This window comes from Lacerta agilis, chromosome 1, assembly GCF_009819535.1.
Source record: "Lacerta agilis isolate rLacAgi1 chromosome 1, rLacAgi1.pri, whole genome shotgun sequence".
NCBI classification, from domain to species: domain Eukaryota; kingdom Metazoa; phylum Chordata; class Lepidosauria; order Squamata; family Lacertidae; genus Lacerta; species Lacerta agilis.
The window spans coordinates 12988317-13015696 of record NC_046312.1 but is presented as its reverse complement, the minus strand read 5'-3'; the positions used below and the strand labels follow the sequence as shown (position 1 = coordinate 13015696).

General features: G+C 44.6%; 1 protein-coding gene across 2 annotated transcripts in view; it reads left to right on the top strand.

Annotated features, from left to right (window-relative positions):
- Positions 1-27380, top strand: part of KIF26A (kinesin family member 26A) — a 154875-nt gene that overhangs the window by 41022 nt on the left and 86473 nt on the right. For both annotated transcript variants that reach the window (XM_033138687.1, XM_033138678.1), the window contains exon 3: positions 16933-17451. In XM_033138687.1, coding sequence (XP_032994578.1) covers positions 16933-17451 — 519 coding nt within the window. The remainder of the gene's footprint in view (positions 1-16932; positions 17452-27380) is intronic.

Genomic DNA, 27380 nt, shown 5'->3' with positions numbered 1-27380 from the left:
GGGATTTGTAGTCCAATGCTACCATGTTGTTCTGGGGTTGATGGAAGTTGTGGTCTGAAACAGCTGTAGGGCACCAGGTTGGGGGAGGCTGGCCTACACTGACTGGCAGCAGGCCTGCAGGATTTCAAACGGGTGTCTTTCTATGCCTTAATTGGAGATGGAACCTGGGTCCTTTCGCATGTAGAGAATATGCTCTTCCACTGAGCTTCCAGTCCTTTCTGTGGGTACGAAATCCGCCTTTAAAGTTTCATGTGCCTACTACGCAGCAATCAACACAGTGGCATAGTGCTATGATTTTAATCAGTTTCCAGTAATGGCTTTAATAGGTGCAAATTGATTATTGTTCATGTTCACAGTCACAGGTGGGTAACTCTTATTCCCATTTCCCTTGAAACCACAAAAGAGCGACGAGTTTCTGATGTTGCACCATGAGTCCATGCCCACAGAAGTCTTCTCCTAGGTTCAAGGTACAGAGTTGGCCCAGGATATTTCAGAGCCTGATGCAGGAACTCAAAACCCCTGTCCCATGGTGGCAAAAGTTCATAAATGAATTATCAGTTTGCTGCCTTGTAATGGTGTCCCAACACGGGACGCGGGTGGTGCTGTGGGTTAAACCACAGAGCCTAGGGCTTGCCAATCAGAAGGTCAGCGGTTTGAATCCTCTCGACGGGGTGAGCTCCCGTTGCTTGGTCCCTGCTCCTGCCAACCTAGCAGTTTGAAAGCATGTCAAAGTGCAAGCGGAAACACCATTTACCTTTCCGCTGCAGTGGTACCTATTTATCTACTTGCACTGGCATGTTTTCGAACTGCTAGGTTGGCAGGAGCTGGGACAGAGCAATGGGAGCTCACCCCGTCGCGGGGATTGGAACCGCTGACCTGATTGGCAAGCTCAAGAGGCTCAGTGGTTTAGACCACAGCGCCACCTGCGTCCCTCATGCTCATGTGCAGATGGTTAATCAGGGTTCACATCCCTGCAGAGGGAGTCCTGTGCATGTTCATTGGTGTGCGTGTGGGGCCTGCTTCAGGCTGACATCGTTCACACATTGGCCAAGGGAAGAGACTAGCCAGGTACTGTACATGTTTGGAAGCTTCTTTGCTAGTTTGGTACCTAGGGATATAAAGTGGGGGACCATTTCCATGGCACATGAGACTTGCATTGCTGTGATGGCTTGAAAAGATGCTGCTGTGTTTACATAAAGGATGCCTAGAACATATACAGCGGCATAGCTGTCAACCTTTCCCCCTTTTTGCGGGAAATTCCCTTATTATAGCATTGGGAAACAGCAGGGAGGGTTGACAGCTATGTACAGGTGAAACTTGAAAAATTAGAATATTGTGGAAAAGTCCATTTATGTAAGCAATTGTTTTCATTAGCCACTGGAGTTTAATCTATGAGATAGACACATGACCCCAAAGTTGAAATTGTTAATTTGGGGTTCTCATCAGCTGTATGCCATAATCATCACAATTATAACAAAGGCTTGACATATCTCGCTTTGCATGTCCTGAGTCTATCTCATATATTAGTTTCACCTTTTAAGTTGAATTACTGAAAGAAATGAACCTTTCCACGATATTCTAATTTTTCGAGTTTCACCTGCATATAGAAATGGGGAACAGCAGGGAGGGTTGACAGCTATGAAAAGCCCACGTGGAAGCTTCACTGGTGAGCCATCACAGTTCCCAAAGTTTTTGCATGAGGCCTGCTGGGAAGTGTGAACTGGTTTCCAGTCTCTTCCTCTGGGCTTCTGCAATCTCCAAAGCAGTAATGTCCAGCTTGTTCCCCAGCTGCAAAGAAAGAAAGAAATGTTAGAGATTTCAGAGTTGCCTACGTGCAGAAATGCATCTGTCTATCTCCAAGCAATTAACTAGTTGGCAGAAAGCCCAGATCTGCTCTCTCTCAGACCCTTAGCAACGATCTGTGATTGGTCGATGAGTTCCTAAAGACTCAGCTCTGTGTGAGAGCTGTGTGGTTAGTGTGTGGTTGGTGTGGAGAACGTGGTCAGTGTAGAGAGAGAGAGACAGAGAGGAAAAGATTTTATGTTTTGTTTCTTTTATTTTGTAAAGTCTATAAATAGTAACTTATGGATGCTAGTTGCTTCAATCAATAAATACTGTATATAGTTATCCAGTGAGTTGCTGAGTTCCTGCGTTGTGCTGTCCAGTCAATTACATAACAGCCAGAAGCTTCCAGAAAAGTCTGCGTCTAACTCTGCGGTGTCCAGGAATACGTTATACTCCTGACACTAAATCTTAAGAAAAAAAGTAGGAGGAGAGAAACGTGGAGAAACTGAGTTCCTTTAACACCACCTGGGGCAGAATTTGTGGTGTGAGTTGCAGCTTCTAAAGCAAACTAGCTGAGTATCTCTCTCACCAGCCTCAGAGAAGGGAACAGTTTTAAAATAGAAAACCTTGAGACTCCTATTTAAAATTCTGTCAGAGCATTCTACAGAAATGCAAATTTAGAGGGAGGTCTTTGAAAACACAGCAGGCTAGCTCTGAACGTGGTGGTGGTGATGGCTTTATGATTAATTTCCCCCCCCCCCCAAATGCACAAGTTATAAATGGCAGTAACTGTGATGCAGATAAAGCAGTATAAATGGGTTTTGCATGAAAAACACTGCCACATTCCCCACAAAACAGAACCAGGGTAGGTGGAACCAGCGCCGTAAAAAGTTACAGTAAGTCAAGGAGCAGCAAGGGGAACAAATAATGCAAAGATTACTTAAAACCAACAATAAATGTACAAATTAAAAGTCATAAAATTACTGACTAGTTTGGGTGTGTGGTTTATAGAATACAGTATGTGGAATGTTAAAATTGATTCAAATTAAATGGAAAGAAACGTTTTGCGAATGCGAAGTAAAATATCTGTTTAATTAGATCGTAAAGAAAAGAGATTAAAAGTAATATTTTGTAGGATGGTAATTACTGTTTTTCAGAGTAGTCTGGTTTGTGTTTTGCTTTACATTTCAACGTGATAACTGATCTCTTTGGGGTTCTGGGCTTTTCTTTGTGTCTTTAATTACTTTAAAACCGCAGCCATTGCCTTTATTTTGTTTTCCTTCCCCTAAATAAACTTTACAATGGCTTGCTGAAATTCCCTGTCTGTTTGTGGGGGACAACCCAGAAAGATTAGGCCCCCTCTCCACCTCCCCCCCCCCCAGCATGGCTCGAGGTTACAAGCCAAGTCATCAGAAGGGGGACTCTGACAGCAAGATAAGAGGAAAGGATGTTATAGCAATCAAGTTACTGACAGGCACCTGAGATGTAAAGATACTAGATTGCTCTCATTTCCTGCTTCCAGCGCAGTTCACATTCCAGTAGCTGGGCTGGTTTTTTTTAAAAAAACTTTTTTTTATAGTCGACACATATAACTTCAAAACTTTACAGGAGACCACCAAAGTACATGAAAGTGTTTGAGAGGCTTTTGAGTAACTCGAACACATTGCAACAGAGCTGGGTTGCCAGACTTGACTTTTTTTTTTTTTTTAAAAAAAAAAACAACCCTCAGAGACAAAACACACTTCATAGCAGGGTCTGTGGGAGGTGAAATTTAGCTGGGCTGGTTTTGGAAAAGAGGTGGGCCTGACCTGTGAAGCTGCCTCATACGTTGGCCTGCAAAAATGTAAGGGTAAGCACATTCTCTCCCCCTTCGTTGGCCGGGGAACCAAAGAATCCTGATTCAGCTGCCACACTTCTATCCAGGCAAGACCACCAGCAAGGGAAGACCAACCCTGGCCCCAGGTGCTTATAAATTCCTCCATACAACTCATCACTTTTTTCTGGCGTTGTCAGACTGATGATCACCTTCCCCTGCTTCTTCCTTCCTCTCCCCTTACCTTACAACCATAGAACTGTAGAGTTGGAAAGGACCATGAGGATAGTCCAACCCATGGCAATGAAGGAATCTTTTGCCCAATGTGGGGCTTGAACCCACAACCTGGAGATAAAGAGTCTCCCACTCTACCAACTGAGCTGTCTAGTGTGCGTCTCGTCCTTTTGGTTTGTAAGCCTGTTTCTCTTGGTCTCTCTCTCCCCTTTTTAAAATTAACGTGAACCATTTTGGGAGGTCGGATTTGCCTGAAAAACGGGATGAAAATGTCACAGAGCCAATAGTCACCCCGTTGGTCTAGCGCCTTCCCCAATTCTGTACCCTTCAGAGGTTTTGGTCCCACAGCTGTCCTCATAGCTGATCAATAGTCATGCTGGCTGGAGCTGATGGGAACTGTAGTCCAACAACATCTGAAGGGCACCACCAGAATGCTGAAGGTTACATCTGTCCGCCTAACTTAGACTTCTCATGACTGATTGGCTGTAGCTCTCCAAGGCACCAGGCAAAGGTCATTGCCAGCCCTGCTACTTTGGACCAGGTCTAGACATTATGGCGCTGAAGGCAGCCATTTATCCTCCCCTCTTCTCTCTGGGATAATGTGGCACAATTGCATTGCAAGTTTCCCCGTCCTCCACTTCACATGTGGGTTAGGGGGAAATTAAGCATTATGCTCATGTGCTGTATTTTATCTTGCTGGATGTTGCTGGGAGAGAGAGAGAGAGAATGAATGAGGATCTCATGGAGGATAAGTCTATCAATACTATCATCACTGTTGGAGGCAGTATGTCTCTGAATAACCGGTTTCTCTGAATAACCAGGTGGGAAGAGACTAGAGTTGCACTCTGGTCTTGGCTTGCCCACTTGCCATAGGTATCTGGTAGCTGCTCTGAGAAGAGGATGACTTGACCCAGTAGTGTCCGACTCTTCGTGACCCCATGGACCAGAGCATGCCAGGCACGCCTATCCTTCACTGCCTCCTGCAGTTTGGCCAAACTCATGTTAGTAGCTTCGAGAACACTGTCCAACCATCTCATCCTCTGTCGTCCTCTTCTCCTTGTGCCCTCCATCTTTCCCAACATCAGGGTCTTTTCCAGGGAGTCTTCCCTTCTCATGAGGTGGCCAAAGTACTGGAGCCTCAACTTCAGGATCTGTCCTTCTAGTGAGCACTCAGGGCCGATTTCCTTGAGAATGGATAGGTTTGATCTTCTTGCAGTCCATGGGACTCTCAAGAGTCTCCTCCAGCACCATAATTCAAAAGCATCAATTCTTCGGCGATCAGCCTTCTTGATGGTCCAGCTCTCACTTCCGTACATTACTACTGGGAAAACCATAGCTTTAACTATACGGACCTTTGTCGGCAAGGTGATGTCTTTGCTTTTTAAGATGCTGTCTAGGTTTGTCATTGCTTTTCTCCCAAGAAGCAGGCGCCTTCTAATTTCGTGACTGCTGTCACCTTCTGCAGTGATCATGGAACCCACTGCAGATGGTCACAGGATCTTAGGTTTGTAGCAAGGTTGAAGTCTCAAATCTGTTATGAGGCTTACTGACCATTGGCTATGGTGGTTGGGACTGATGAGAGTTGGAGGACCATACTTGGTGTAAAAGATTACCTGAAGGCAGAATCTTTGAATTCCACTGCAACAGAGCATTGGGTTTTTTTTTTTTTTAAGTAGCTTTCAAGTCCTTTATTCAAACCTTTGTGGTTTTTTTTATTTCACCACTCTGCGTTTACTGGATCTTTCTAAAGCAGTGAGTGGCGCAAATTTACAGCACCGTTTACTTTTAGATACATAACTCATATTCTTGCTCTCCTGGGAAAATTGGCAAATGCCTTTTGATGCCACTTGTGTGATGCATTTGGTAATTTTTTTTTTTAAAGCAAACCATTAATCCTCCTCTTTCCCTGATTGCTCTGAATTGCCTCTGGTTTTGCTGATCGCCCTACTCTGTTTTCTGTCAAGGAATAGATAGCAGGAAGCAGGACTTTCTCTTCAAAGTGTTTATCAATAGAGAGCATAATCATGGATACTGCAGCATGTCATGTTAGGTAAAAACTAATTTGTAAGCAGCACGGCATAAAACTGGGAAGACAATTACATTTAAAAAGTCATTAATATTGATCTTTTTTGCATTCTATATCTGTCCATATCTATCTATCTATCTATCTATCTACACACACACACACACACACACACACCTGTGTATTTAAGAAAGCAGTTTTGAAAAATAGTCCCTTAAGATTTTTTATGGGAGGGAAGGGCGTAATAATAATAATAATAATAATAATAATAATATATTAATAATTTTAGTTTCTTTAATAAACATTAGTTTAATACGAACATTTGAAGGAATGCACCTAGACATGAGCAAAAACCCCAAGCTCTGGATGAGAGAAAGTTAAATAGAATTTAAATTACCTGCCACCAACTTTCCCTGTGGATTTATCTGGGACTTAAAACATGACTTGCACAGATAGAATTCCAGTGGCTGATCAGAAATCCTCTGTGTGCTCCTGTGTTTTAATGGTTTCTCACTTGCTTGAATAAGCCTGGTCTCCTGTTGTTGGTTCACATTTATTTGCACTCACATTTTCACCGCTTGATGTTTTATCTACCATTTTATTTACATAGGCTATTGTTTTTTATATGGAGTTGCATCTCCAGGCACATTTGTGTTGCATGCAAAGTCTTGCTGAGTCATGAGGACTCCACTACAGCAGTGATCACTCACAGAGATGCCCATAGGCTTACGAATGAACAAAGGCAACCATCCACCTTGACTTGCTTTTTGCGTTATTTGTGCCGGTTGCGCTGTGGGGAATTTGGAAAAAGGAGATTAAAGTTTTCCGCTCACAATGAAAAGGGAAGAGTTCAACAGGTCTGCAAAGCCCAGCAAGCCAAGCCCAGCCCACCTGCCACATTTTGTCACATTTAGCCCCTTTGTTTTTGGAGTACCAGGGGGCCAACAGAGAGCTTGGAGGTTTATCAGGCTCTCTCTGTTGTGCTGCTCTGTGTTGCTGTTAAGTTGCAAGGTGTGCAGGCCTGTTTTCTGAGCTTTCTGGTCTAAACCACTGAGCTTCTGGGGCCTGCTGATCAGAAGGTCGGTGGTTCGAATCCCTGTGATAGAGTGAGCTCCCGTTGCTCAGTCCCAGCTCCTGCCAACCTAGCAGTTCGAAAGCACACCAGTGCAAGTAGATAAATAGGTACCGCTGTGACGGGAAGGTAAATGGTGTTTCCTTGTGCTCTGGTTTCTGTCACGGTGTCCCGTTGTGCCAGAAGAGGTTTAGTCATGCTGGCCACATGACCCAGAAAGCTGTCTGCGGACAAATGCTGGCTCCTTCGGCCTGAAAGCAAGATGAGCACCGCAACCCCATAGTTGCCTTTGACTGAACTCAACTGTCCAGGGGTCCTTTTCCTTTACTTTCACCTTTCTGAGTTAGACATGCTCACACTAAACCAGTGACTAATATTGATAAGGCTTCTCAAATAGCAATTTCTTAAATCTATTTTCGGTAGCAGCCTTAACTTAGCTATGTATTAAACTCATTCTTGCAGCAGCTATGTAAGATTGGTCGTAATTCTCTTATCTTTCTGCTACTTATTGGCAAGTATCTCAGAGGATGTGGTAGAATGCCTACTTGTGAAACTTTACACTTGGGTGTGGTTTGGCTGTAATAGATGGTGCTACTAATGTGTTTGTGGGACGCGGGTGGCGCTGTGGGTTAAATCACAGAGCCTAGGGCTTGCTGATCAGAAGGTTGGCGGTTCGAATCCCTGTGACGGGGTGAGCTTCCATTGCTCGGTCCCTGTTCCTGCCCACCTAGCGGTTCGAAATCACGTCAAAAGTGCAAGTAGATCAATAGGTACCGCTCCGGTGGGAAGGTAAACGGCGTTTCCGTGCGCTGCTCTGGTTCGCCAGAAGCGGCTTGTCATGCTGGCCACATGACCCGGAAGCTGTACGCCGGGCCAGTAACGCGAGATGAGCGCCGCAACCCCAGAGTCGGATATGACTGGACCTAATGGTCAGGGGTCCCTTTACCTTTACCTTTACTAATGTGTTTGGGGGTCTTCCAATCTGCCACTTCTTCCCACTCATTTACCTAGCTGGTGGTCCAGATGGCTCCATTAAGACCTTTTGGTGTATATATGCTTATTAGAATTGTCGACTGACCTCTCTCTCTTTTTGGCAATCAGCTGCCTTGCTTTTCAGTGACTGATGATTCAATTGTGTTTAGACTCTCCTCTGAAACCCTGGCAAGACACTGCCAGTCACGTGTTGACCATACTGGTCTAGATGTACCAGTGGCCCGACAGCTTACTGTGTTCCATCTCACGCACAATTCCCCCGGACTTCCTAATAACCCCTCTGACCACGTCCCAAGCCCCACCTTGATCCCCGATTCTTCCTCTTCCCTGTCGCCTCCCCGACCTCAAGCGCAAAGGCAGCAGCAGGCTTAGTGGGAAACCCAGAATCAGTGTAGGAACATCTGTTTGGCAGAAAGCCATGGTCTCACCAAGGCTCTGCTTTGAAAGCAGGGAGGTGGCAGTGGATCGAGCTGCAGACAATGACCCAGGAGATGACGATGGAGTGGGGTTGCCCAGCCCAGGTTAGGAACATAGCAACATTGAAAGGTGTCAGATGATCTATCCAGCTCAGTATTGCCTACACTCACTGCTAGCTGTTCTCCAAGATTTCAGACAGTCCCTCCCATTCCTACCTGCAAATGCCAAGGGTTGAATCCTGGACTTTCTGCATAAAAAGCAAATGTGCTACCAATGAGTGCCTGCCACTGAGCTTGACCCCCCCCCCCTCCGATTAACAGCTCCTCACTCCATTTTCCTTCCACCCTAGGTGTTGGTCATTGAAACAACTTAGCCACCCATGTCCTAATTTAAATCTGACTGAAACAACACTTCTCTCTGAATTGTAGCACATTTTTGCAGTTCAATCATATGGATGATTGATTCCCTTTTCCTCTCTGAGCACTGACACAAAAGGGAATAACTGTAGCTCGGTGGTAGATTTATAGATCTATAGGAAGAGCACATTTGTCTGTAGTTCAGGTGGGCGTGTGTCGAATGGGGTTGGTTGGGTGTGCATCGAAGCACATTTTAACCTGCATTTATGATGAGCTCTAGATTTGCAATAGTGTGGAAATGCTATTAGATAATCTTGAAGCAGCAGACCGGAATTATGGCGCAAACACAGATGGTCCTCAGCCTATTGAATATGTCGTATAAAGCAATCAAAATGCCCCTACACCGTCCCCTGCTGGCTCTTTGATTACTCATGAGTAAGTCCCACTAAGTTCACTGCGGCTTACTCTCAAATCAATGTGCATAATGTTGAAGCCCTGCAGCCAGAGCCTGGGCATGCTTACTCATAATAACATTAAGAAGAGCTTGCTGGATCAGGCCCATGGCTCTTCTAGCCCAGCATCTTGCTCTCGCACGGCCAACCAGATGCCTGTGGGAAACCCAGCAGCAGGACTTGAAGACGACAGCACTCTGCAGCAACTGGTTCTCAGAGATATGTTGTCTCTGACAGTGGATGGAGGCAGACGTTCATCATGATGTTGATAGCCTTTTCCTCCCTGAATTTGTCTAATCCTTTTTAAAAGCCATGCGAGTTGGTGGCCATCACTACTTCCCCTGGGAGGAGAATTCCATAGTTTAACCCACGTGCTGCGAAGAAGTGCTTTCTTTTGTTTGTCCTGAATCCTCCAACCTTCGTTAGAAATCCAGCATCTCAAAAGTTCTAGGTCAAACTTCCCCAAACATGGGTCTCCAGCTCTTGTTGGGGCTACAAGTCCAAGTCCTCCTTAGCTGGCAGTACCAGTGGTCAGGGATGATGGGAACTGTAGTCCAAAAACAGCTGGAGACCTAAGTTTGGGTCTCAGATGTAACTACCACCGTGCTTAGGGTGCAGCTTCACAATACTATGTGAAGAAGGAAGAAGGAAATCGAAATTCCACTGTGGGATTTCAGTCTGTGGGAGTCAGTCACTTTCAAGTAAGAATTACTGGTTTTTAATCCCCCCCCTTTTTAAGCCATAGAATTGTAGAATTGGAAGGGACCTCAAGGGTCATTTTCCAACCCCCTGCAATGCAGGAATCTCAACTAAAGCATCCATGCCAGATGGCCATCCAACCTCTGCTTTAAAACCACTGGATCTCATTTGTCTGTCTCTCCCTTTTGTCTGCAAGGTAGCTTTTGTGGGCAGCTTCTCCCCCCGACCCACCCCTCACAGCACCTTTGGCAGCATTTGGTTGCAGACTCCAGCGCCTTCCTTGTGCAACTCCAGAGGGGGTAACCTCCATATAAGGTTTTATATGGAAAGAAGGCTGTTAAAGTGAAGATTCACTAGGGCTGTGGGGTAGGGAGATTAAGTGTGTGGATTGGGGCGGGGCTTGTCACAGGATAATAAAACCCCTTTAACAGGGCTGGCTTAACATTTTAAGTGACATTTAATGTTTCTAACAGTAACTTGTGTTTCCGTCACGCCCATCCATTAGCCAGGTGTTTTTGTTGCACCAAGTGGAAAAAAAATAGAAGTAATCTCACCACACAGCTGGGGCCTCTGTGGGGTGTGGGGAATAGATGGGGAGTAGGCCCCCTTGCTACAGGGAGCTGGTTATTCTTATTTTATTGTTGATAGTTTACAGAAACCAGCCGAGCTGTTTATAAGGGAGGGGGAAAGCCGAGTAAGTGGGAACATGGATGTAGTGCATAAAATCACCTGTGTGGTAGAGAAAGAGCACAGAGAGAAGATTTTGTTCTCCTCCTTTCACAATACTGGCGCCCAAAGTAGTTGAATGTGGGGGCTTGTTGCTCATCCTAAGTTGCCTTGAGGATCACTTCATTGAAAGGACAGGTAGAAAACTTATAAGTAAATAAAAGTTAATTCTGGCAGGAAAACTGATCTATCAAGGGTGTGGGAAGACAACATGGATGCAGGAAATCCTGCTGAGATAACTGCTGGTGGAGCTGTGAATTGAGATGAAGCTCCCAGCGATCAAAATTTAGCCCTTCAAAGGTTTGCTTTGCTTGCGGATTAATACCTGCATTAAACATTAATACCTACTGGCCCTCCAATTACTAATAATAATAATAATAATAATAATAATAATAATAATAATTTATACCCTGCCCATCTGGCTGAGCTTCCCCACCCACCCTGGGCGGCTTCCAACAAATATTAAAATACATTAAAATATCACAGATTAAAAACTTCCCTAAACAGGGCTGCCTTCAGGTATTTTCTAAATGTCAGGTAGTTGCTTATCTCTTTGACCTCTGATGGGAGGGCGTTCCACAGGGCAGGCGCCACTACCGAGAAGGCCCTCTGCCTGGTTCTCTGAAGCTTTGCTTCTCGCAGCGAGGGAACCGGCAGAAGGCCCTCGGCGCTGGATCTCAGTGTCCGGGCTGAACGATGGGGGTGGAGACGCTCCTTCATGTATACAGGACCGAGGCTGTTTAGGGCTTTAAAGGTCAGCACCAACACTTTGAATTGTGCTCGGAAACGTACTGTAATAATACTCCTTTGGTGTCATCACCATAGGAAGGCAGCAGTGATGTTGGTAGAAGTCGTTCCAGTGGGTCTATATCCCACAAAGGTGGTATATCTTATTTCTGGGCTGCAACACTCCAGATTGTAGCTGAGGATTCATATGTTGCTCTATGAAAATAAATAAAGAAACCTTTTCACATAGATAACTAGATGTCACGGAGAAGGCTTCCAGATGTTGCTGAACCACACCTCCAATCATCCCTGACTGCTGGCTGGGGCTGATGGGAGCTGGGGTCCAAGAACATCTGGAAGGCCACACCTTCTCCAGCCTCGCTTTAGAAGATGGAGATAAACAAGGGTTCATAGAGCAGCATTGCCGTGCAATTTAATGAAGGTTTGCTTATGACATTCACCATGAAGGCCAGTTTATCCAAGGGACATTCCTGATTGCATCTCAGGTGGTTTTTATTTTTAGTTAGAAGCAGCGGTGGATGCCCTGATCTGGGTTTAATTTTCCCCATGTTTTAGAAAATATCTTTGTAGAATGGGAGGGAGTTTCCTTTGCCCTGAACATAAGCAACTTCCTCTGAAACTTCAAGGTCTCTCTCTCCCCCACCCCCCAATAGGGTCTCCAGCCACAGAGAGAGAGAAGCCATAATTAACATGCCTTTCAGTAGAACCCATAAATCATTGTACAAGGTGTGTGGGGAGGGGAGAGGCTGAAATACCAGGGGCAGCAAGAAGCTACAACCCTAGTGAGATACGCAAGTATACGGAATAATCCATACTTGACCCAGGTCCCCAGCACTTCTGGAATTACCAGACGTTCTTGACTAACTCTGCAAACAGCAGCACTACATTTAGAATGGGCTCTGAAATCAGAGCATGTTTATTTTCTGACGGGTATTTGTGTGCTTTGTTTACTTTTTCTTCTTTGTTTGTTTGAATGAATGAATGAATGAATTTATTTTAGGTCACAGACCAACTCACTTTGTTTGTTTAGATGCTTTAAGGATATGTATGCCTTTGTTCCTTTGTGATTTCAGTAATGATTAAAACAGCCACAACAATGATTTCCCACTCTTGTCATAATGGTTTAGGGGAAATTGCTAATGTTTCTATTGCGATTTCCCCAGAATGTAGTGCAGGAAAACGTGTAATATTTGTAGTTTAACCCCTCACAGAGCTACATTTCCAAGCACCCTTAACAAACTACAGCTCCCAGGATCCTTTGGTGAAAGCTGCATGATATGGAGCATACTCACCAGCTTGAGTGAAGCAGCTCACAGCGGTCTGTGAAAGACCTGAGAAGACAGAAAAATGATGTTTGCGAATTCCTTGGTCAGATACAAAGAAATGCATGATCACCTCCAAACAGAGATTATCGAAAGGTGATGCAAATTGTGTTACATTACTGCACGCTGATGTTTTATCCTTCTCATCTTGGCTGTACAGTGGTACCTTGGTTCCCAAACTTAATCCATTCCAGAAGTCTGTTCCAAAACCAAAACATTCTAAAACCAAGGCGCGCTTTCCCATAGAAAGTAATGCAAAATGGATTAATCCGTTCCAGACTTTTAAAGACAACGCCTAAAACAGCAATTTAACATGAATTATACTATCTAACGAGACCATTGATCCATAATATGAAAACAATAATCAATGTACTGTACTATAAAATAAATAAGACGGTATTGTAGATGATAAAAAATAAAATTATTGTTATTTTCTTTCGTGCACTGATGATAGTCATTGTTTGGATGGGGGGCTTTTATCCATTTCTGCAGTCACACGATCAATCAGTAGCTGAACTGGGTTCCACACAGCCACAAAAACAAGTTACAGGTGGGTAGCCGTGCTGGTCTGCCATAGTCGAAACAAAATAGAAAATTCTTTCCAGTAGCACCTTAGAGACCAACTGAGTTTGTTCTTGGTATGAGCTTTCGTGTGCATGCACACGAAAGCTCATACCAAGAACAAACTCAGTTGGTCTCTAAGGTGCTACTGGAAAGAATTTTCTATTTTGTTTCCACAAAAACAAGGCACAGTCAAAAAACCAAAAAAGCCACACAAACAAAAACGCAAAAAATTAGCAAAAGCAAAAGCTCCAAATATCACCTCTGTGTTGCGTGGGTGCTCAGGACTCAATAGCGAACAGATTCTACAGGAAGCCTCTCATTAGCAGTGGGGGACTCAATTTACAAACAGAACACACTTAACAGAAAGCGGAACGTGTTCCGCTTCCAAGGCAAAGCTCACAAACCGGAACACCTACTTCCGGTTTTGCAGTGTTCTATTTCCAAGTTGTTCATAAACTAAGCTTTTCTAAAACCAAAGTAAAGTAAAGGTAAAGGGACCCCTGACCATTAGGTCCAGTTGTGTCCGACTCTGGGGTTGCGGCGCTCATCTCGCATTACGGCTGAGGGAGTCGGCGTACAGCTTCCGGGTCATGTGGCCAGCATGACTAAGCCGCTTCTGGCGAACCAGAGCAGCACACGGAAACACCGTTTTAATTTCTCGCTGGAGCGGTACCTATTTATCTACTTGCACTTTTGACGTGCTTTCGAACTGCTAGGTGGGCAGGAGCTGGGACCGAGCAACGGGAGCTCACCCCGTCGCGGGGATTCGAACCGCCGACCTTCTGATCGGCAAGCCCTAGGCTCTGTGGTTTAACCGCACTGTATTAACTTAGGTTCATGCCCCAGCCCTTTAAAATCAGGGCTTGCAGTTGTCATAGACTTATGGTGCCGCTTCTAGTTGGCAACATACAGCGCAGCACTGTGACAGCTGCACACAGTGAAGAGCGTGTGACAGTGACAGAGAGAGAGAGGGTGTGTGCATGTGTGTTTATGGCCACGATAGCGCTACACTGTTCTTACCATGTAAGGAAACATAAATACAAGTCTATGGCAACTGTTAGGCTCAGCTTAGAGGACTTGAGCTGGCAACTAGCGGGTGCTGTGGCTGAGCTGGCGGCAGTAGGAGCAGGTGTGTGTCAGGTGGGGCTCGGGTGCAGTTTTCCACTTAGTCGCTTGCTTGCTTGCAGGTAGTCTCTACCCACCCGACAAACAAGCATGTGAATGGCAAGATGCATGGCTGTACAGTATACCTAATTCCATTTTTTCAGGTTCAAGAGATAATTACAAGTAGTGTGCTCGCCCATTTACAGCAAGAAATGATCCTTGAGTATAAGAGGGTAATGAGTAAGTATCGGTGGCAGGGCAGTAAAAAGGAGGAGAAGCTTTAGATGTATGTCCTAATTAAAGTTGGAAAAGGTGGGTTATAATGGGATATTTACTTCCTGGTGAGCATTCACAGCTTGTCATTAAAGCAGCAAGACTTTGGTGTTGTGTGTGTGTGTGTGTGTGTGTGTGTGTGTGTGTTTTGAGAGGGGGGCTAATTTGGGAGGGTGCATTAGAAACAGTCCTAATTCAGATAGGTGATCTGCTTTGTCTGCCCTCATTACTAACCCCTCGCCCCCCACCCCTTCCTCTCCTTCTTTGAATTAAATACACAAACCATCAGCTGGGCTCTGATCTTTCCATTTAAAACCTTAATTGTCTAAAGAGCTCAACGTGAGCCCTTGAAGTTGGCCGGGTCTGTTGCAGGGCATTAGTGTTAGCTGCAGATTTACAAGCAAGCCGGATTTAATCTTTTGCTTTAATCCCTGCGATATTCCTGTTTGGAGAAAGCGAGCCTTTTGCGTTTTTTTTAGGAGATAGGCAATGAGAGTTTCCGAATGAAGGGGCTCCAGGAGCTTGGTGGCACAAGGTTAGGTGGGGAATCTGCCGAGCCTTGAAACAAATTAAATTGTGAGAGAGGAAAACTCGGTGGGAAAAGAATAGGTGATGCTTTTAATTCAGCACCTGTGTGTGTACACCTTATCAGCTCAGAAAGTAGCTGCAGGCTTCAATTGTGTTTCTCATCAAGAGCAGTTACAGCGTAAAGATGTATTAGCTAAAACGCCCAGGTTCCGTAAGTAACTGGAAAGTTTAGAAGGCAGGCAGTACTTTCAAAGATGCATTGAAAGTGGTTCCCGGCAGGTATGCTCACATATTTTGCTTCGCTGTTGCCTCTGTTAAAAGTGGCTTCACAGGGTTTTTGCTTTTTTGTTTTAGGCAATATCAAAACCTGCTGAACCTGTTTATCAGAGGCAAAAGTGTGATTTTTTTGTGAGTAGGGGTCGCTCATTCCTTCCACGCTTGATTCTTTGAAAGTGTGTATCTTTCAGCTCTGGTCCCCCGATAAGAGATGTGGAAATTGTGGATGGAGATCATACCCTCATACCCACTTCTTTCTGATTCCTTGCTTTAGGCAAGAAGGAAACAATAACAGTACAGGAAAGCTGTCCATCAGGTCATGCTATAATCTCTTATTAATGCTCCAAGGTCCAATTTTCATGGCTTGAATATGTTGTGAGCCTTTGAAAACGAGTTGTGATATGGGGGGGGGGGGAAATGGAAGTCCCAAGGTTGTTTCTGAGCATGAAGAAGAGATGTGTATATTAGATTTTTTTTTTTTTTAAATGGAGAGTTAATTAAAAAGGTAAGTAGACGAGCAGTTACTGTATGCACCGTAAGTTCTGCTGTTAGTGTCTGATAATCATTTTCACGCTGGGCATCGCCGAGTAACGCTGCTTATTATGGTGTATTAATCAGCCATGGAGAGAGACTGTCAGGGAGCTCAAGAGGGTGATAGCCTGATGCATATGCAGACCATCACGAGTGAAGACGAGGCCGTGTTCGCAAACTGCTAACAGCTACATTAAAAGAAGCATAGTTAAGCCAAAGGCTCATCTCCTTCGGCCAACAATTTTCACGTGGAAAGACTGCAGGGCGGACATGAGTGCAAGGAGGCCTGCCCAAAGTTACTCATGCAGAGGCACAATGGCCACCTCCTCTGAACATGGGTGATTCTGCTATGTCTTTTGCTGTGGAAATAATTGCATAGTCTGGTTACTTTCAGGTGCAGCAAAACCAGCAAAACCGCTTGCCCCATATGCAGGCTGATAGATGCAGCAGCCAACCTCATTTGTGAATTGGTGCTTTTCTCAGTGGAATGGGACATTTATGTTTGGGGAAGGGGGTCATAGCTTGGTGACGGAATCCATGCTTTGAGTGCAGAAAGATCCCCAGGCTGGAAACCCCCCCCCCAGGATCTCCTGTTAAAATGGTGGCGAGTGATGGGAAAGTTCTCTGCTGGAGTCCTTTGACAGCTGCTGCCAATCAGAGCAGAAAGTACTGAACTAGGTGGAGCAGTGATTTTGGCTTGGCTTTATGGAGAGGGACTGCAGCTCAATGAATGAGCTCCAGTGTTGTACGCAGAAAACGTCAGGTTCAGTCCTTGCTATATCTTCATTTGAAAGGATCAGGTTAAAGGTGATGTTCAAGATTGGCGATTCACTGCCATCCGGAGTGGACTTGGCTGCTTTAGATGGCCAAATAGCCTGAAACTTGGCTAACTGAACTTGATTGCATGCAATGCAACCATATCACGGGTCTAGATTGCATCATCGTAGGCTTGTTTTGACTTTCTCTCCTTTCCCTCGTCTGCGCCTTTGACTTATTTTGCTTCTCCTTTTCTTTCAGGACCCCCGATTATCAGCTTTAATTTTTGACAAGCTTCAAGTGCCTGAATACTTACAGAAACCCAGGAGCGAAGGGGAGAGCAGGTGTGACGTCTGTGCAGCCCACCTGAACCAGCTGAAGCAAGAAGCCCTCCAGGTCATCCACAACCTCGACCAGGCCAGCTGCCAAGACGCAGCAGACCCCACCACACAAAGTGCCGCGGCAATGGCTGCTGTGTTGCCAAGGCTGGCCTCCCAAAACGTGGTCACTGTGTCTTCTCAGAGGGATGTGTCTCTCATGGCCGGGCAGGTGGGCAGGCAGCCTGGCAAAACTGCAAGCCTTTTCTCCGGGACGGAGAGGAAGAAGGGAATTGGTTGGCCGCAAGGTGCAGGCGGGTTCCCAAACTCTAGCGTTCAAGTGACAGTGGCTCCCGGTGGCCTTAGCGGAGCGTTGAGCTCGGTGACGATCCAAGCTCAGCAGTACCTTGAAGGGATGTGGAGTATCTCCAGGATGAACAGCTTTCTCCCTCAAGCTTGCCTAGTAAGTAACCAAACACTTGGACTGTGATGTTCCGCAAAGGATGTGCTTTCTTCCTGCTTGGTGGGTTTCAGAAAACTTCTCTGCAGGTTTTCTGGCTGCCCCGTTTTAGCCCCAGAATGGGTCTTTCCTGGAATGATGCTGGCGGTGCGATGCTTGTGCTGCCCCAGGGAGGATGCTTTCTGTCACCTGTAGTTTTAGAACAGGAGGAAGGAGTGGAGCAGTGGCTTTTTAAATTTAGAAACAAATAGGAAGCACCCAACACCCCTAAAATCAGCAAAGTTACTTAGGCTGTTAGGTCTAAGACAGTGGTGAACCAATGAGTGTCAAACTGGGGATGTTTCACTGCAGGACTTTAGACATTCAGACAGCTGATTCCTTTGCGTGCTGGAGCGCCTCCTCTCCAGCATTCTATGTGATACAGGTCCTCTTTAATAGGGCCCCATTCACTTGATCCTTCCCTCTCAAAAGGTAAGGGAAAGAACAACAGTTGTGTGAATGTGCTGCCTTCTTAGAAAGGTTGCTTTGGATGAATGCTGTAAGGCAGGACGAACCACCTGTTCCTCCATCATGCAGAAGAGTCAATTGACCATGTAAACTCTTTACTGGCACCAAGTAAGTGTGTTTAGAATCGCACCCTAAGGCTGCAACTGTAGGCATGCTGACCTAGGCACGAATTCGCGAGACTTACTTTTAAGAAGACATGGTTAGGATTGGCCTGAAATTCTGTGTTTATATGTAGTATTTCATTGTCCCTGTGTTAGTTTTGCACCAATGACTGTGTTTGGTATTAAAACTGTTCAAGAGAATGCTTTAAAGTGGTCTTCTCCAGCTGGTGCCGTCTAGAAGTTTTGGACTACAACTCCCATCAGTCCCAATTCCTGATGGGAACTGTAGTCCAAAACATCTGCAGGGCATGAAGCTGAGGAAGAAAAGGTTAAGCTGCCTTTTGTCCATTTTTACTGCATTTGAGCTGTCAGAGTATTGAAGTAAAACTATCCCTCTGTAGCAGTTCCACTTTATGTGATCAGGCTCTGAACTTGTCATAAAGGTAGCCTGGTAATCCCCCTTGACGCCTGTGTAAATAATTACCGTCTAGAACCAGCGCATTTTCTTTGTCCACTGAAGAGTGTAATTATGAATGCTACTTTTTCGTAATAGCTTTTCATTCACCCCAAAGTTAACAAACTGGAATACAAACTGTACACGGTTTAGAGATAATCCTCGCATGAAGTATGACAGCTGTTCAAAACTGAATGGCTTCACTAAACTCTAGGAAAATATTGAATTAAAAGTGCGGGATTTTTTTAAATTAAAAAAAAAATGTAATTACCTGAGTTGGGCTTTGGTTGGGATTCTAATAGATATAGATATTAATCTGTGAGCCTACTGGAAACACACAAATGGATGAACAGCCATTTGGGGGGTGGGGGAAGGTTCCTTTGTATATTCCCAGGTAACTGTATTTAAATGCAACGCAAAAGAGAATGGATAAAGTGACTGTCGCGAGGGCAGTAAAATCTTCATAGTAAACAGAGCATGGTTTGCAGATGGCTTTTTCATGCAATATGTGCCAAAACAAAAGTAATGGCATGCTCTAAGGTAGGGGTACCCAAACTTTTTTTCAAAGAGGGCCAGATTTGATGAAACAAAATCGAAAATTCTTTCTAGTAGCACCTTAGAGACCAACTGAGTTTGTTCCCAGGAACAAACTCAGTTGGTCTCTAAGGTGCTACTAGAAAGAATTTTCGATTTTGTTTTGACTATGGCAGACCAACACGGCTACCCACCTGTAACCAGATTTGATGAAGAAGTGAACATGCGTGAGGGACGACCACAGTTGCTGAGCATATTTTTTTTTTACAGTTTTACCCCAAAGTTCTTGAGCTTTTTTAGGATTGAAGTTGGGCTTTTTAAAAGGATTTTACACCAGGACTTATACTGCCATGGGGGCCGGATTAAATTGATCGGCGGGCTGGATTAGGCCCCCAAAACGTACTTTGGACATGCCTGCTCTAAGTGAAAATGAGCTGCATGGGTTTCTGTCCAGAAACTTGGAGTGCCTCAGCATCCCTGTGCTTATCCCAAAAGGGGTTCAGGGAGCCTCCACAGTGACATAATTTCACATGAGGGATTCAAGTGCATGCTGGGACTTTAGGTTTGCACAGTTGAAGTGGTTCTGCTGCCCTAGCAAAACAAACCCACTCTTCTTCTTGTGGTTTGGAGAGTGGAGGGGAAATGGATTCAGAAGTGTGGGATGCATGAATAACTGATGGGAAGATAGTAGGTTTGCCATACGTCCAGGAAAACCTGGACATGTCCTCTTTTTGGGGGCCAACATGCCCATTTCCCCAGCTTGGGCTGGCAGTGGCTCAGACTGCCCTAATTTTTTCTCTTCAAGAGATGGTAACCCTTCTTGTTGTTGTTTAGTCATGTCCGACTCTTCGTGACCCCATGGACCAGAACACGCCAGGCACTCCTGTCTTCCACTGCTTCCCAAAGTTTGGCCAGACTCCTGTTGGTAGCTTCGAGAACACTGTCCAACCATCTCATCCTCTGTCGTCCCCTTCTCCTTGTGCCCTCCATCTTTCCCAACATCAGGGTCTTTTCCAGGGAGTCTTCTCTTCTCATGAGGTGGCCAAAGTATTGGAGCCTAAGCTTCAGGATCTGTCCTTCCATTGAGCACTCAGGGCCAATTTCCTTAAGAATGGATAGGTTTGATCGATAAACACCCCCATAAGCAAATCAGGATGAATGCTCATTGCCATATTGATGGTCCTCAACCAAGGAACGTAATGGCAGGGCAGGTTTGTAAAGGGCTATTAAATGTTTTCTAAATACTTGAAATACAGTTTAAAACCAATCATTATAAAGCATGTATACATGTTTCTAACATCTCTAGCAAAAAACAGAGCTTTAGAAGTTTCCTCAGATGTCACTGAGCATACATCGATTAGGACTGAAGGCTGAAATTGTGTAAAAGGAATTAGGATGAATTAAGTTACGGGTGGCACTGTGGGTTAAACCACAGAGCCTAGGGCTTGCCGATCAGAAGGTCGGCGGTTTGAATCCCTGTGACGGGGTGAGCTCCCATTGCTCGGTCCCTGCTGTGCCAATCTAGCAGTTCGAAAGTACGTCACAGTGCAAGTAGATAAATAGGTACCGCTCCGCTGGGAAGGTAAATGGCATTTCCGTGCGCTGCTCTGTTTCGCCAGAAGCGGCTTTGTCATGCTGGCCACATGACCCAGAAGCTGTACGCCGGCCCCCTCAGCCAATAAAGCGAGATGAGCGCCGCAAGCCCAAAGTCGTCCGCGACTGGACCTAATGGTCCAGGGTCCCTTTACCTAAGTTACTGGGGTAACTTTCCCCCTCCTTTTAAGCGTTTATACAGGTTTTTTTTTAATGGTGCACTGTCTTATATGTAGTTACAGGTAGGTAGCCGTGTTGGTCTGCCATAGTCAAAACAAAATAAAAAATAAAAAAACTCAAAAATTCCTTCCAGTAGCAGCTTAGAGACCAACTAAGTTTCTTCTTGGTATGAGCTTTCGTTCACACTTCTTCAGATATCTTCATACCAAGAACAAACTTAGTTGGTCTCTAAGGTGCTACTGGAAGGAATTTTTGAATTTTTGAATTTTGTTTTGTCTTATATATAGTCTATTGAAAGAAGCTGTATGATTTGAAAGCATCTAATAAAAACAATAGTATTGGGATTGAAAACAGTTTGGTGCCTCTTGAGTATTTGAAGATGATAGTCTGCTGCCGTGATCCAGTGATCTTGATCACTGCATTATGGGGTGTGTTTTTCCGCTCCCCAAAAAGCTTCTCCTTGTACTCTGTTGGAGGGAGGAAACTCATATAGCTCTTTGTTCACTTAAACTCAATTCTTATCTTACCGGTGCATTGTGCTTGCTGCTTTCCTGTTGCTGTATTCTGTGCTGAGGGGCCTCAGGAATGGTTAATCATACCCAACATATACTTGGGTAATCAGATGGATTGAGTACCCATGCAGGCTCTGGGATCTGTAGCCTGAGGGTAGCTGTTAATGGTGATAGAGCAGAATGTGGTCCCTGTTAGTCATCTCCCTTCAGATGTCAAAGAGATAGACAACTACCAGATATTTAGAGGACATCTGAAGGCAGCCTTGTTTAGGGAAGCTTTTAATGTGTGATATTTTAATGTATTTTGATTTTTGTTGGAAGCCGCCCAGAGTGGCTGGGGAAATCCAGCCAGATGGGCGGGGTATAAATAAATAAATAAATAAATAAATAAATAAATAAATAAATAAATAAATAAATAATAATAATGTTGACGGTAAGATGAGATGAGACGATAGTCAGGGTTATGGAGAACCAGAATCCTTTACAACAAATAGGGCAAACTTTGAACCAAAGAGGAAGCTGTGGCAATAACAGTTACAGGTAGGTAGCCGTGTTGGTCTGCCATAGTCAAAACAAAATAAAAAATAAATAAAATCCTTCCAGTAGCACCTTAGAGACCAACTAAGTTTGTTCATGGTATGAGCTTTTGTGTGCATGCACACTTAAGGGACTAACAACTTTTCAAGACTGAAGAAGTGTGCATGCACACGAAAGCTCATACCAAGAACAAGCTTAGTTGGTCTCTAAGGTGCTACTGGAAGGAATTTTTTTATTTTGTTTTAACTTTTCAAGAAACACTGAGGTAAAGGCAAGGTTGCTGTACTGCTCAGCTGATGTTTACCTAGTCAGCAAGTTAGCTAATAGACTTCGCTGGTTGGATTTGGGTTACAGAAAGGCCCTGCGGGGACAAAGAAATAATGAAAATATGTACACTGCCGTATGGAAATGAAGTAATGAAAGGAGAAGACATGTCTCTACCTCCAGTATGATTCATGTTTCACAGAGCAGAGAAAGTAAGTGTAATATATCCCGCAGAACCTCAACTGAAACCTCTCTCTTGTGCGTGAATGCTGCGGTCCGATACATACATAATTGTCCAACACTCACAGAACTGAGATAGATATTCTTCCGTATGATTTAACCGGGGGGGGGGGGGAATCAAATTTGTACTAGTTAGAATCATAGAATCATAGAGTTGGAAGAGACCACAAGGGCCATCCAGTCCAACCCCCTGCCAAGCACGAAACACCATCAAAGCATTCCTGACAGATGGCTGTCAAGCCTCTGCTTAAAGACCTCCAAAGAAGGAGACTCCACCACACTCCTTGGTAGCAAATTCCACTGCCGAACAGCTCTCACTGTCAGGAAGTTCCTCCTAATGTTTAATAATTGTTAATAATTGGAACTCGCAATAGTTCTCAAGATTATTGGGTGGAAGGAGTGCAAAGTGAAGTGCTTGAAGCAGGGGTTTGTAAAATTTTGGAGAACCTCTGCTGGCGGAACCCAGAGGTTCTATGGAACCCAGGTTTGAAAAACACAAACATTACCCTTATCCATGGACATTGGACAGGCCTGAGGTGGGCCAGGGACACTTAAAGGTGGGTGGGAAGTCATAATCCTGTCCCCCCCCCAACACACCAGGCACAGCCTCTCTTCTCCATTGAATTCTCTGGCTCGGCCCATAATGTTAGAAAAGTGCAGAATTCATTTTAATAGGTACATTTGGCCATTTTTCGGATTGGTCAGGAAGCATGCAGCAAGGACGGCCCTTTTCGAGAAAGACTTGACTTGGTTTCCTCTTTCCCAGTACAATAAGGAGGGTGAATGTCCTGAAAACGTCCTTATCCCAGGCATCCTGCCAACGAAAAACCCTCCCAAACAAACAACCCCTCCATTTGATCTTTTCTCACCTGCAGGCCAAGTGGGTATTATTACAGTCTCTCATAAAGGGACATGCCCAAACTAGCTGCGGCAGCCAGTTGAGCCAACAAGCATCAGTAATCATACCAAAAATGGTTGGCCTAGATTTCACCTGTTCCTATCATGGGCAGGCTTTCACACCAGGTGTGCACGAGAGAATATTCAGAGAAGAGAGGACATAGAATGAGGCCCTTGCGTCAGGCAGTCATGGTACTGAAAATGTGCATGGCTTGTTTCAAGGGTTCAAAGAGTTTTAGGCCAGTTGTTTTTTCCGTTTGATGGCTGTGGGTGAAGCTAAGGCTAAGCTAATAACAGGCTTCCTCAACCTCAGCCCTCCAGATGTTTTTTTTAAAATAAATAATCTTTATTTCAAAATATTTTAAAAGAATACATTCACACACAAATATACTACAAAGAAAATGCAAATCATACAATACAAACACAATCACAAAAAAGATAGCCAATAACCCCCAGCCTTCCAGATGTTTTTGGCCTACAACTCCCATCTAGCAGGACCAGTGGTCAGGGATGATGGGAATTGTAGTCTCAAAACATCTGGTGGGCATGCTAATAAGGTGAATACAGCAGCAGTTTGTGTGTGTGTGTGTGTCTTTAAAATAGTATATTTAAGAAATCCACATTAAGGCAAGACCGAGTGTGCTGCTAAATTTTACTGATCTTTTGTTCAAGTTCCAATAAATATATTTTCTGCGTTATTACCAACACACAAAAGTTTCTTGGATACAGGATGTTTGGCTAGTTGTGACATCCCAACTCGTGGAAGAGGCTGCACAGATCATACTTGAGGGCTTCATCGACTTTTCCAGCATTTTTTGTAATCATTCTTTTTGAAGGAATTTATTGCAAAACTGACAAACGGTTTGGCTGTGCTAATTGGAAGAGATTTATTGCCCTGCTGCTAAATGATGTAGCATTGTTTGATGGCAAAAAGTGTATAAAATAGTACAGTGGGGTGCAATGGCATTGAGTGTGGCTTTTAGTTACCCCTTTCTCTCATTTATGTGTATTATTGATTTTATTTCACTGTTCAGGCGGTAATGGATTTATAATTAGAATACAGTCACAGTAATCAATGATGAGATTATTGGGTATATAAATAGAACTTTTGAGACTAAGATGAGGCTATTTCCTGCTGTAACCAAGGATCAATCATTGGGGGTTTGTTGAGAATTTTTAAGTAGCACTTGCAAGATTTAAGATTGAAATGGCTTCAGAGAAATAAATCCAGACTTACTGCTTACTTGTAAAAAAATTCCCAATGGAAAGGATTGCTTTATAATTCTAGAGCAGGAGTGGGGAACATCTTTCAGCCTGAGGGCCACATTCCCTTTTGAGTTGCCTTCTGAGGGCCTCATGCCAGGGATGGGCAGTGAACGGAGCAGCAAATCAACTCTACAAATCTATGATTTTATGATTGTCTGATCATGGCAAATTAACACGACCCTAGATTTCTCTCCCCCGTCATTTAAAAACCACGGATACAAAATCCTGAAATTCCTTTTTGAATTTAGAGCAATGCAGAAAGCAGTTTGGGATACCCTGCAGTTTGGGAGGTCCTGAGAGTGCAGCTCACAGACGCATCTGAACGTGCTTGCAGATGTTGGGCTTGTTCTTTCTCTGGATCTTGGCCAACATATGTATCCGGTTACCTCTGGTAAGATAACTTGAGCAAGTATTGAACAGCTTGAATTTTGAACTGTAATGAGGAGGCTGGTTGGTGCTGTCAGGAAAGCGAGCCCAAAGCAAATGGCTCTTCCTCACAACCTTGGAGGTGTTTGCATTGTCCTTCCACCCACCCCACCCCTTCTCCTTTATCAGTAAGTAGAGTTAAACGACAAAAGTGGCGACAAAACTGGCGGCTGTGTGTTTTTACGTGCCTCGGATAAGTGGTTCATTTTGATCAAAGTGGGGTTGTGGAGGCATATTGAGCAACCGGCTGAAGGAGCACCGTCTCAGATCAACAAAAGCTGAATGTGTATTTCTAATGTGTGTCAGTAAATAGAGGTCAGGCAAGGTTTCTTTTCCCAATCTCTCTCTCTCTCTCTCTCTCTCTCTCTCTCTCTCTCTCTCTCTCTCTCTCTCTCTCCTACCCCCCCCACATAAAAAGCAATTATAGCAGGTTACATTACTCCAGCATAAATGATGGAATTGGACTTGAAATGATTGTTAAATTGCTTTCAATGCTTTATAGGGAGTGATTAATAAATGGAATAAATACATGTAAATAAATAAACTTTGTTGTTGTTGTTATTAAACATGTATGCCACCCTTCACCCTGAGATCTCAGGGCAGTTCATTGCATAAAAATACAACCCCAATATCAGAGCAACAACAACAATAACTCCCCCATGTTGATGCATGGCTATCTCATATTCCCTATCTCTGTCCCTTGCTGCCTGCCCACTGGGCAGGATGCCGTCTCATCCCAAAGTAATAGATACTCTAAAAAGAGAATGCTGAATTGGATGGTAGGCAGATGCACAGGGGAGCAGAAGCTCTTGCCTGCATTCTTCCTTATGCATCTTTGCCCGCCTCCTCATTTAGCAACTAATTGTCTCTGCTCTTCCCCATCTCCCTAAAGGAGAGACAAGAAGAGAACAAGCAGATAGGAGAAAGGGAGACAGAGGCTCCTACTTTCCTGTGTTGCCTGCCTAAGATCTTAGAATCATAGAATCATAGAGTTGGAAGAGACCACAAGGGCCATCCAGTCCAACCCCCTGCCAAGCAGGAAACACCATCAAAGCATTCCTGAGAGATGGCTGTCAAGCCTCCGCTTAAAGACCTCCAAAGAAGGAGACTCCACCACACTCCTTGGCAGCAAATTCCACTGTCGGACAGCTCTTACTGTCAGGAAGTTCTTCCTAATGTTTAGGTGGAATCATCTTTCTTGTAGTTTGAATCCATTGCCCCGTGTCCGCTTCTCTGGAGCAGCAGAAAACAACCTTTCACCCTCCTCTTTATGACATCCTTTTATATATTTCAACATGGCTATCATATCACCCCTTAACCTTCTCTTCTCCAGGCTAAACATACCCAGCTCCCTAAGCCGTTCCTCATAAGGCATCGTTTCCAGGCCTTTGACCATTTTGGTTGCCCTCCTCTGGACACAGCTTGTCAGTATCCTTCTTGAACTGTGGTGCCCAGAACTGGACACAGTATTCCAGGTGAGGTCTGACCAGAGCGGAATACAGTGGTACTATTACTTCCCTTGATCTAGATGCTATACTCCTATTGATGCAGCCCAGAATTGCATTGGCTTTTTTAGCTGCTGCATCACACTGTTGACTCATGTCAAGTTTGTGGTCTACCAAGACTCCTAGATCCTTTTCACATGTACTGCTCTCAAGTATCTTCTCCAGCTTTTTAGCAGAGTTCTAAAAGAGCCAGAAAGCCTAGCTTGGCTTTCACCTAGCCAGGTTGTGAGCATCATGTGATGCATGCAGGACATGTTTTGTTTAGAAAAGCCCCCTGATTCAGTTCCTCCAGGTAGAGCTGGGAGAGGCTTCTGCCTGAAACCCTGGAGGAGAGCTGCTGCCAATTAGTGTTCCTTAATCTCGTGTCCCCAGATTAGGACTGGGACTCTTTATCATCCCCAGCCATAGAATAAAAGAATTGTAGAGTTGGAAGGGACCACAAGTCATCCAGTCCAACCCCCCCCCCCCCGAAATGCAGGAATCCTTTGCCCAACATGGGGCTCGAACCCATGGCCCTGAGATTAACTGTCTCATGCTCTACTGAGCTAGTCATAGAATTGTAGAGTTGGAAGGTACCCCGAGTGTCATCTAGACCAAGCCCCTGCAATGCAGGAACCTCAGCTAAAGCATCCATGACAGATGGCCATCTAACCTCTGCTTAGAAGCCTCCAAGGAAGGAGAGCCCACAACCTCCTGAGGGAGACCGTTTCAGTGCCGAACACCCCCTAGTGTCAGGAATTCTCCTTTCTTGTAACTTAGCCAGTGGTCAGGGAAGATGGGTGTTGTAGTCCAACAGGGTCTTTCTGGGGACCCAAGGTTGCAGGAAACTGCTGTGGATAATCCTGAGCTAAATGGGCCAATAGCCTGAATCTTCAAGAGGCACATATAGTAGTAGTGCGGATAATATTTTTTAAAA